We start from the raw sequence: 11,486 nt of genomic DNA, 5'->3' as shown, positions 1-11,486 counted from the left end.
CCACATCTGCTGAATTCAGCTACTTGTAACTTAAGAGAACTGAGCCTGGACCATGGGGGTTTTTTTCTGCATAATCATAGCAAAGATGGCTTAAAATGGGGAAAAAAAAAGCATTTATTATATACACAAGTACTTTTAATCAGACCCCAAATTAATTTCAGAAATGTGCTGTCACATTTCATGGATGCAAGACTTTCTAAAATAGCTGAGACCAAACTTGAGCACACGCTACTGGCTTCATCTTCAAACACTGTGCATTCTGCTTATTCAAGAAATTAGGTGATCCTCTTCTACCCAAAATTTTAGACCTCAAGCTAATATGATTACCCTGTTTTAGAGCTATGATATCCCAGTACAAGTCACAATATTTTTAAGTTGGTTAGTACAGACTATGGTCAAAATTTGAAAGAGGAAATATAACATTTCTTGACAAAATCAAAGCTGATTACAAGAAGATCACATACATCACTATTAAATTACACTACTTCTGTCTTCCACCCAAAAAACCAGTCCTCCTTAATAACAGCATAAAATTCCATTTGTTTTAGAAAAGCATACATAAAATAACATTGGTACATTTTATTTCAAAAGACTTTGTTGTCTCAACTCTCTAGCAATACTCCAATACAGGTTAAGACTTATTCATAAAGAGATCAATCACAGGCATGTAGTAAACATTAAAAAGGCATGCCAAGTACAAATCCTTTTTTTTTTTTAAATGTAAACTGGAAACAGTAGTCATGAAGCATCTGTACAGCAAACATAAAACCAACTATGTCATTTTTCCCTTACTCATCTCAAGAGCTTTTGATCTGGCAACTGGAAAATAACCTTCATGTTGCCGTGCATGGGAGACACGTTCCTAATTAAACTGAGTATGGATTTATGAAGAGTCTTAGGAGGAAGGCAGATTCTTAGTACTTAAACACACATGACCCTCTAAGCCCACTTCCATTTCCCTAGTGGCAGTAGCACACTAATTAGAGGAACACTCAGTGACATTAATGAACACTGAACACACCAAAAGTGACAGTAACCCCTACTGTGTCCCAAAGTAATCTATAAAGAGGCCTCCCCCATTCTTTAACTGGCTAAATACCAATCTTGTACATACTTTCACATAGTAAGAGGAACAACTGAGCCACTTTAAACGAGGGTGTATCACATGGATCCTGTGCACTAGAGCCTTCCAGGAGGATTAAGAAAAAGATAATTGCTGACTGGAACTGAAGGTACATCTGTCCTATACTGTAAAATTAGAGTAATACAGCCTGTAACAGTGCAGCACATTAGATAAGATCTTACAAAAACTACAAACAGGGTATTGCACTGCAGCAAGGATATCCACTTACTGGCAAGTCTGTAAATACGTATGCATCTTCAAGGCAACTACATACCAATTATAAGCAGGATGTATAAGACAAAATGCAGAGCTCTGCTTGATTATTATTTTTTCAAATATTTAAAAATTAAGCTTCAACAACTCTTCACAACTTTAAGTTTTACAATGGCTTTAGATATATTTAGAACCTTAAATGCCAAACTCAATAAGTTTAATTAGGATTTTTAAAGATACAGAAATAACAATGTTATAGAGGTCTTGCAGCCCAGGAGAACCTAAGTTAATGAAAACAGACTTAAGATACAAACTTATTTCCTAAAGTGGTTTTTTTTTGTGGGGTTCCCTCCTCCCCCTCCAAAAAAGTTCTCTCAAACAAAATGCTTTTTATTTAGGCTGTGCAAGAATGCAGTACAGGAAATAAGGTTTAAGCAAAGCCACTGGACCAATGAATAGCACGCACACATAATCTGGGCATTATTCTTTTCAAAGGTTCTTTCCCTTGACAAAATTACTGCTCATCTGCCCATAGCTACACTCATCTCTGAAACACATGGTCAGATTTAGCAGATCACGGGTGAAGATTAAGGACCTGATAATTCACACAAGAGAAAGTAGGCAGCTTACAGACTTAAATTACTAAATCTCACCTTCTACAAACAGGGACTGCTACCACCATTTGGTAAACGATGGTTTCACTGTTCATAGCTGCATTAAGTAGACGTAAGCTCTGAACAGACAATTCAATGAATTTGTTTATGCAACACCTTACTCCAGTGTATCAACTGAAAGAGTCAGCTACAACAGCCTAATACAACTATGAACAACAAGGCTGTGAATCTGAAATGGCAGCTCCTACATCCCATTGCAGCTTGTGGTTAAGCCTAGATATCACTAAGAAGGCAGTCTTGGTTTGGAGATCTGAAGGACACGGACTTAACAATATTCCAACAAAAAAAAAAAAAAAGAAAAGCTGCTACTCTTTGCAGTCTGAGCTTGCCCAGTCTCAAGTCCTACTAGTAGGTTTTAAAAGTGTTTTCTATTATTAGCTCCCTTTTACTGCCTCGACATTTATGGGCCACATCCTTTACCATTTTTTAACCTATTTTGGAACAGATAGAAAGACTGAAACCTGTCTTCACTGTGAAAACAGGTTTTCATGGCAGTAATTTAAACAGCTCTTTCCCAACGTCTTCCATGTTCTTCAGCATTCTTGAAACACAGATACATATTCCAAATAGGCTGAGCTTTGACAAAGAAGTTTCAGCATAAGATGATAATAAATGAAATTGTTGAAGCCCTTCCTCCAGAACATGCAAAGAGGCTTGGGCTTGTAACAAGACTAGTTACAATCTTATCGATACACTGTTCTAGTTTAAAACACTTCAAGGACAAACATTTCTGCCTTCCTTCTACAAAGATTAAATTGTTTGTTGCCACAACAAATCTCATCTATTTAAACTTCAATTGTGTTACTTCTTATTCCCTCTCCTTTTAATTTTGGTCAAAGGTCAAAATACAAACAGCTCCACTAGAGCATAAAACCAAGACACCTATCAACTGCAAGATTCCTCCCACCAGAAAGGACTTCTAAATGAGGAGGAAGAAAACAAAGGTTTTTATTTATTTCACATAGAGTGACTATGGAGAAATGACTCAAGCTTAGGTAGTAAAAGTTAATGGAATGCCATCTGAAATGAAGAGTAACTCAGTAACACATGAGACTTGCTAATCATTTGTTAATCTCCAATTCAAAAATCACCAGAAGTACTCACATAATACCAGTGAAACAGGAGAAGATACTGCTTGTTTTTCGTCTTGAGCAGGAGAGCAAGCTTTAGATAAGAACGCCTCTTTGTCTGGCATTTCAGAAAATGAAAATCACTAAGTGCTAGGTACCCCCAAAGGATTCATTACCTTAGCACCTATGAATCAGGACTAGGTAAACTTGCAGTACAATGATTTTATTCTGCTAATGTGCAAGACTTGCAAAAGACTTATTCTTTGGATTTTCCTTCTGTGTGCTGGCATTTCATGTTTTGCAGCAGGCATTCCCTTCTCCTCCTCTTGAACATATTATACCTTAACAGTATACAATCTTCTGGAACATCCTTTGTCTGGAACAGTTAAGATCTGTAACACCAGGCAGAATTTGTGGAGATTGAGAGACTGGACACTGGATTCTTACAGGTGGAATTGTCTAGACCAGACAGAGAAAGAAATTGTCATATGAATGCTCTATAATGCCCCCTTAATTGTTGCTAGTGCCATAAAGGTTCATAGCTAAATTCAGAAATCTAAAAAAAAAGTTCAAATGAGTTAAAATTTAGCATTTCTGTTTAGAAAGTCAAGTCTGAACAGGAAAAAAAGCATAGGCACAGGTGATATTAAGTAATATAGTTTTGCCTATTCTTGATGTTTACTTAGGTAGTCATCGATTTTTATTTTTTATGAATAAGTTGTTATTAATAACAAGTCTTAGCAGTAAAGAAATGTCTCTTTCTTCCTTTCCAGAGAATGCATTATATTACAAGAAGGTTTTTTTAACATTTCCCGCTATTTTTACCGTTTCTCAGCTCAGCATGTTTTGAAACGTTTCAGAGAAAATTTCCATGCCTGTCTCACAAGGAAGATAAGTTTTGCATGTTTCACCAAATGAAGTAATTTCATTCTGTAAAGAGACATCTCTTAAAAGCAGAATACCAAATGCCTACAGCTAAGTAAAACTAGATGAAAAGCATGGTGGAACAAACCTATAATAACTTCGGATAACACTGAATAAATTGCCTGCTAAAAAAGTAGGCTAAATCAGCTTTCTGTAGTAACACCCAAACCCCACTACAAACCCCTCCATATTAAACATTAATCACAGCAAAACTTTTCATACCGGGGGAAAAAAAAAAAAAGGTGAAAAGGTTAGCATAGAGCCTGTTCCCTTCTTTACTTCTGCAGCTAACACTACCAGCTAACTAAAGCGCTCTGCTTGCCAATGTTAAAGGCACAGTCATGGCAGAAGTTAACTCAATGTCTTTTCCCTTCACTCAGTGACAGAAGAGATACAAAATCCCATGCATTTCCTTCAAATATTCTGGCACTACTATGCAAGACCTAGATGTTTAGCATGTCATCAGTAACAGCATATAGGAGTTCAGCTTATTTTAGTCCTACTATACTTCATAGTCACTGCAGTAAATTTTAGAGAAGATCCAGTTACTTACTCAGCAAACAATTTATGTCTTATCATGCTGCTACTAAGATACACCTACACGAAAGACTTTAAAGCTCTAGTCTTACAGCTACAGGATAAGATCACATCAAGCTAATCTACTGATTAATTAGCTAATACTTTATTGTGTAGATTTTCCAATTTATTCAATCAGCAGTGAGCTACACTTGCCACAAATCAGTTAAGCCAGTCTTTAGTAAGGCTGCTTGCGCTAGTTTAAAACTTAAGCTAAAGCATTTCAGATATCCCAGAAAATATATGAATAAACTTTTATTTTTAAGCAACAACACACTCTATTGTAATACAGCCCACACATTTCAGTCAGGTGGTGAGTACTCAACTGAACAACCATTGCTAAAACATTTCCATTGGAAATGTGTTAAAGTTCACAAGTGTCTTCATTACCACCTTACTGAAGTTTTCTTATGTGTTTCTAGTCTACACACCACATGTTTCACACAGTCATGCAAATGTGAATCAAATTTTAAATGTTCAGGTAACAGGGAAGTCCGTTCACTGCAAAGATTCATTTTTCACAGAAGAGCCAGGCTAGGTAAGACCAAATACTGCAGGGTTCTTCATGAGAGTACAGGTATTTTAGAAACCATGAACTTTCAGTTGTTCTTCCTTGACAATGCCAATCTAAAGGAGAAAAGCAACATATTTCAGTAAAGCTTACCCACTTAGGATATTAACAGTGATATCAAGTTACCACAATTTTATACTCTGATTAAAGAAACTGCAAAACAGTATATACTCAATAAAGCAGTTTTCTAGTTTTCAGAATGTTTCTGGGCCAAGCAGAATAACTGACTACACAAAACAGAAAATCTCATCAGACATCTGACTCGTTCTGTAGTACAAGCACTTATTCTTTGACAGTGTAACATCTCTGCATCATGATTTACATCAGTAAGCCTCTTTCCTCTATAGTGTTTTCAGTCTCAGAATTATGGTTTGCATCAAACACTTCATTTTACAAATTAAGAACTCGAGTTGCGCTGCCAGAGAACAAGTGGTCTGTTGTAGCAGGGTAAATGCATTCTACAGTGCTTTTGATTCTTACCAGAGGTTTACTCTCATTCTGCAAGCATCACTTTACTTTTTGGCTGAAAATACAAAGGAACTAAAGGGGACATCTTTAGCTGCTTAATTAACATCAGTGCCACCTGCCACTCTATTGCTTCCAGAGAGGTTTAGATATTTATCTGCAGTCCCTCACCTCCAAGAGGAATTGGCAAATGTTCTTCCTCTGGTCACCTTGAAGCTGGATAACTTCACCGTATTCAGGATGTTCAATCACAGTACCATTACAAGCAAATTTCTAGAGAGAAACATTCATATTATAAGACATCTGATGTACATTATGATTTTGCTTAGTAAGTCTTTTCAGCAGAATTTTGTCACAGGGGCTGCTTACTAAATTCTGATGCCAAGCAAGGCAAAGGCTAGATCTGTTTTACACTGGTTTTGAGAGCAAATGGAATATACCTGCTGATGCATACAGACACAAACTAAGCTGCTGATGGTAAATTCAGGCAAAGACAGGATTAGCTACTGTGCAGAAGAAACTGGCCAACACTCATTACAAGAATGGAAAACAAAGTCATCAGATACAGCCTTTCAACTCCACACTATTTTAAAATAAATATTTTCATCCTGGTGAAACTCAAGATCTCTATTTTCAACAGCAACCCAGCTATGACAGAAGCAGGAATGCAAAACCAGTTCTACTTTAAACTGATTTTATTCTTCACGTCAACAAAGCCAGGTATCTGTGAAATTTTAATGAAACATTCGGAATATATTTTACTTACTTTATAGGAAGAAATATTTAACTTTTTAGCAAAAATGAGTGTCTGGTGACACAGGAGTTTTGAGAAAGACAAGGAAAGGGATCAACCAGAATATGAAAGTGATGTGTACTGGCAAGAACAAAATAAAACAAACATTCCATTACTTAGTATTGAAAGCTATCATACTCCTTTATATAATATCTTTATTATCAAATCAAATCAGCAACTTCACCTTTTTGAAAGCTTTCACAAGTTTCTTCTTGTCATAATCATCTGCAATTCCCTGAACTGTTGTTAGTGTCTTTCTTCCGTTTCGTTGCTGGATCCTTATATGAATATAATCCTCAGTCCCCGCCGGGAGTAAGTCGTCACCCTTTGTTGCATCAGCAAAGGGGTCTGCAGGAAGAAGAAGATTCATGTAATGCCCACAAAGGAAAACACCCAAGCTCAAAACTAACAAATAAGTTTCTCACTTCACAAAGAGCTTGATTTAGCGGATAATTTTGCTGTTTTCTCCCTCTTTAAAAATACACTGTTAAAATCAGAGTACTTTTTTCTACAGCTGTATTAAGTCTCACCAGCCTACTAACACAGCATAGCGCTCTCAGCTATCACGCTTCCAGTTTCTTCAATGCCTTCCCGCATATAAGCAACTTTCAGCTACAGTATCAATTTACTTCACTATTTCTTGCAAACTGTAAATCCTGAAGCTTTGAACCTGAAAACATGGTTCTGAGAGACCATCAAGTGCACATAAGTCTTAGACAGCCACAGGCATTTTAAGTGAAATACGGAAGTCTTATCTTTTGTCACATCAGCTGACAAGTACAGACAAATAAAAAACCTCTTATACCCACACTCCTTTACTGGTCCAGAACATAAGTCTTATATCATGACAACCACCATGCTAACAGCATTTGAAGGCATGGTTGTAATTCTTGGCTACTAATGTAAACAAAAAACGGCAACAGACACTAACAGATGTCAGAGGCTGTCTGTAATCTATCACCCCTCTGCCAGTCAGTAGTTTTAGGCAAGAATTGTAACAACATTTTAGGCTTTGACTATAGAAAGGTCCGTTCTCAAATTCTTCCAAGTTTAAATTTATCTAGCACAGGTGAAACCAGAAGGCATTTAGGAAGAAGGGTGTGATGGGTTGACCCTGGCTGGATGCCAGGTGCCCACCAAAGCCACTCTATCACTCCCCCCTCTTCAACTGGACAGGGGAGAGAAAAATGTAATGAAAGGCTCAGGAGTCAAGATAAGGACAGGGAGAGATCACTCGCTAATTACTATCATGGGGAAAATTAATTTATTACCAATCGACCAGAGTAGGGTAATGAGAAATAAAACCAAATCTTAAACCACCTTCCACCTACCCCTCCCTTCTTCCCAAGCACATCTTCACTCCAAATTCTCTACCTCCTCCCCGCAGCGACACAGGGGGATGGGGAATGAGGGTTGAAGTCAGTTCATCACATGTTGTCTCTGCCGCTCCTTCCTCCTCAGGGGGAGGACTCCTCACTCTTCCACTGCTCCAGTGTGGGGTCCCTCCCACAGGGTACAGTCCTTCAGGAGCACACTGCTCCAGTGTGGGTCCCCCATGGGGTCACAAGTCCTGCCAGAAAACCTGCTCCAGCATGGGCTCCTCTCTCCATGGGGCCACAGGTCCTGCCAGGAGCCTGCTCCAGCGTGGGCTTCCCACGGAATCACAGCCTCCTTCGGGCACCCACCTGCTCCAGCGTGGGGTCCTCCATGGGCTGCAGGTAGATATCTGCTCCACCATGGACCTCCCTGGGCTGCAGGGGGACAGCCTGCCTCACCACGGTCTTCACCACTGGCTGCAAGGGGAATCTCTGCTCCGGCACCTGGAGCACCTCCCCCACTGACCTTGGTGTCTGCAGGGTTTTTTCTTTCACATGTTCTCACTCCTCTCTCCAGCTGCAGTTTCTGTTCCGCAGCAACTTTTTTCCCCCTTCTTAAATACGTTATCCCAGAGGCACTACTACTGTCACTGATGGGGTTGGCCTTGGTGCTGGCTGGCCCTGGCTCTGTCAGACATGGGGGAAGCTTCTAGCAGCTTCTCACAGAAGCCACCCCTGTAGCACCCCGCTACCAAAACTTTGCCACGCAAAGCAAACCCAATACACTGGGTTTCCAGGTTATACTTCTTACTCTCTGCTCTCCACAAAAACATATTTAATGCTCACTCTATCAAGAAATTTTATAGCTGTACAAGTTTCCTAATCAGTAGCTCCAAATAAATCTTGAAGCATGAAGTACTTTAAGTAATTTTTTTTAATACGAATCACAAGTAATTTTTTGATACTAATCAGAATCACGTTGAAGAGTCCATCTTCAGAAAGCGTAGGTTCAACAGCCACGCAAGCTACAATTTCCCAAACTTCCATCCAAAACTCAAACCTAAAAACACTGATGAAGTTTTGCCATCCACTCGAAGCAAATGCCCCAAGAGTAAAACTTCAGCAGAAATAGAAAAAGAAGTAGCTCAGCTGCAGACAGGCTGACCCTTGTAGAAACAAGAATGACGAGCATTAAATGCACTGAAAGCAGCATAAGGATGCAAGCACCAAGGAAAGAAGTACAGCACAAGAGAAGCTTGACTGGCTTGATTTCTACTAAGGCATTTGTTAAAACATAGTGAATTTCACTGTGCCTCACAGCTTGTGGGGCAAACACCAATAGAAAATTTCAAAGAAAAGGTGGAAAAAAAAAAAGAGGACTCTGTCACAAAGATCACTTGGCAGAGTTTAGGATTCTAAGTTGGAGATAAGCCAGCACTGTAAGGTATTAACATTGGATCGCTTCAAACAAATCTTTTGGGCAGCACCTTTCAAAGCATGGGGTCAGCTTCCAAATTGTGATTAACATAACCTTCTCACAGGGCTTGTGCGTGCAGATTAGAGACAAAACTGAGACCAAAAGCCTGGCAACATTATCGTATAAAGTGTTAACTTGCTCACTTCTGTTGCCTATAGATAAAGAAGGTGGAGAACCATGGCCAAGCATGTCAAACTTCCCTGCTAATAGAAAAGAAATGACCTACCATCTGTATAGCTCGATCTATACGAACAATACCTTTTGCAGGGCACATATCAGGTTTTGGGACATTGGTAAGGATAAGATGAGGCAGCAAATCAACAAGCAATTGGAACTGAGGAAATGCTTTCCTTCCTTAGCAGAGGATACGAACCCTAGACTCCCTCTGCCCACAAAGATTACAACTTTGGGACGGCAGAGTTGACAGAAAAGCCCAGTTTGGGGTGCTACCAGACATCCAGGCACACAGGGCAGTATCGGGTGTCAGAGCATCTCCTCCGGGAGCGGCAAGGGAGCAAACGGAGAGGGAGACGAGCCTCCTACCCCACGCCTGTCGGCTGCACACACACACTGCGTGTCCCGAGGCCGGCACCGCGACAGGACAAGGACGAGCAGCCAGAGCTGCCTTTACAGAGTCAGCTGCGCAGCGCCGGGGACGGCAGCGGCTCAGCAACGGCTTCAATGTCACCTGAGACACGTCACCCCACCTGGGCGGCGGGGTAGGGGGGGACAACGACGACAGCGGCGCACAAACACCGCACCGGGGCCCTCGAAAAAGCGGCGGCAGGACGATGCCGGGGGACGGGGGCGACAGGACGGACAGCAGGCCGAGGACGGGACGGCGGGGACGGCCGCAGTCGTCCCCCCGCCCCGGGGTGGGTTTGCCGGGGCGGGGGGGTGACTGTGGGGCTCCCTGCGGCCGGAGGGGGTGAGGGGTGCCGGCAGGCGGCGGCTCTTACCGAAGGATTGGAGGTTCTGGATAGATGACATGCGACTCTGCGGCGAGAGGCTGGAGCAGCGGGGAAAAGGCCGCGGCTGGGTCCGCCCGGGTCACGTCTCCGGCTCCGCAGTGCCGGCGGGGGCGGGGAGGGGAGGGAGGGGAGGAAGCGAGGGGAGGGATAACAAAAGCAGAGGGAGGGAGGCGAATCTGAGAGGGAGGGAAGGGGGAGAGAAAGGAGTAAAAGGAGGAGAAAGCGCCAAGGGAAATAAAAAGGGGTGGGAGCCCCCCCCGCCCCTCAGCCACGGCACACCGCCCCACGCTACCGCTAACGGGCAGCGGCCGCCGTTTTTCCTCATAAAATGGCGGCTCGCCCGGGCCGCGCCAGGCACGTGATGGCCGCCACCGCCCCCGTGCTGCCCCACGGGAAGGAGAGTCCCTTCCCCCCCTTCCCCCCCGCCGCCATAGAGCGCGGAGGGTCGCTCCTGGCCCAAGGACTACAGCGCCCAGGGCGCACCGCGGCGGCCGGGGGAGGAGGTGGCGGGGTGCCGGCCTCGCTTCAGGGTCGGGCTGACCCTTCGCACATCCATCGCTGCCTTCCCCCAGGGGGCAACGGGAAATCACCTGCCCAGGAGCCCGGTTCCCCACGGGAGGGGCCCTGAAAGCAGCGCTGGCGGGTCGCTGGAGCCCCTCGTTTTCCACGCAGGGACGGTGCAGGCCCCGGAGGGGTGACCCCCGTGGGGGTCCCCTCCATGTTCGCATGCTTTTGGCTTGGGTGGTGCCGTTTCCTGGTCTCCCTCCGTGTTTCTGCGCTAGCTCCTGTCAGCTGCTGGGGTGACTTCTCAAGCTGATCTGAAATGGGGACAGTACTTGCCCTTTCTTTCCCACTCAAACATGTGGGAACCCCTCCCTCCCTCCCGCCTACCTCGATGGACAAAATGCTGCTTTAATACACACGAATCTGCCGAGGAAGGCCAGTTAGCACCCCACAAACCAGCCACATCCCCCCCTTTGCCTGTAGCAATGCATGCTGGTCCTCCCTTTCAGGTGGGGGCTGCCAGCGAGGCTGGAGCTGCTGCATTCCCCACAGCCCTGGGTGCTGCCATGGCCGGCTGGCCCCACAGGACTCCCCAGGCATAAGTGGTGTTGGGGCTTCAAATGTAAAGGTTTTGCCTTTAAAAAGGTGCGCTTGTGTTACAAAGCTTGCCAGTCCTCGGGAGGTGATTAAAGGCATTGCAGATGTACAATAATCTAGTTGAATTGGCATGACTGCCAGAACCTATATTTCTCCCTTTATTTTTTTTTTTTTTTTGGCTTTTATACTAAGCTTCAGTCGTCTCAAATCAA

The 11,486-nt window shown here is 43.1% G+C and overlaps 1 protein-coding gene across 3 annotated transcripts; it reads right to left on the bottom strand.

Moving 5' to 3' along the window:
- Positions 1-564: 564 nt before the first annotated feature.
- EIF1B (eukaryotic translation initiation factor 1B) lies at positions 565-10,513 on the bottom strand. 3 transcript variants are annotated; one of them, XR_011329426.1, is made up of 5 exons: positions 10,162-10,513; positions 6,594-6,757; positions 5,788-5,889; positions 5,012-5,207; positions 565-4,010 (listed from the first exon to the last, which is right to left on the bottom strand). XR_011329426.1 is itself a non-coding variant. In XM_069810740.1 (4 exons), the coding sequence occupies exons 1-4, from the start codon at positions 10,190-10,192 to the stop codon at positions 5,163-5,165; spliced, it is 342 nt and encodes a 113-aa protein (XP_069666841.1). In that variant the 5' UTR covers positions 10,193-10,513; the 3' UTR covers positions 565-5,162. The 3 variants fall into 3 exon arrangements, 1 of the variants encoding a protein (XP_069666841.1); XR_011329425.1 differs by having other exon boundaries at positions 565-3,539; XM_069810740.1 differs by having other exon boundaries at positions 565-5,207.
- Between the last annotated feature and the right edge of the window lie 973 nt (positions 10,514-11,486).

The sequence above is a fragment of the Haliaeetus albicilla genome, chromosome 2, assembly GCF_947461875.1.
Source record: "Haliaeetus albicilla chromosome 2, bHalAlb1.1, whole genome shotgun sequence".
In the NCBI taxonomy this organism is placed as follows: domain Eukaryota; kingdom Metazoa; phylum Chordata; class Aves; order Accipitriformes; family Accipitridae; genus Haliaeetus; species Haliaeetus albicilla.
Note: the sequence above shows the minus strand (reverse complement) of the source record. Positions and strands in the feature narration are given on the sequence as shown.

Excerpts from the sequence above, each read along its gene's own strand:
- EIF1B (XM_069810740.1), bottom strand. The coding sequence starts at position 10,192 with ATGTCATCTATCCAGAACCTCCAATCCTTCG. Across the intron at positions 6,758-10,161 it reads CCAGAACCTCCAATCCTTCG|ACCCCTTTGCTGATGCAACA; the intron begins GTAAGAGCCGCC and ends TTCTTCCTGCAG. Across the intron at positions 5,208-5,787 it reads TTTGCCAATTCCTCTTGGAG|ATTGGCATTGTCAAGGAAGA; the intron begins GTGAGGGACTGC and ends TTTCTCCTTTAG.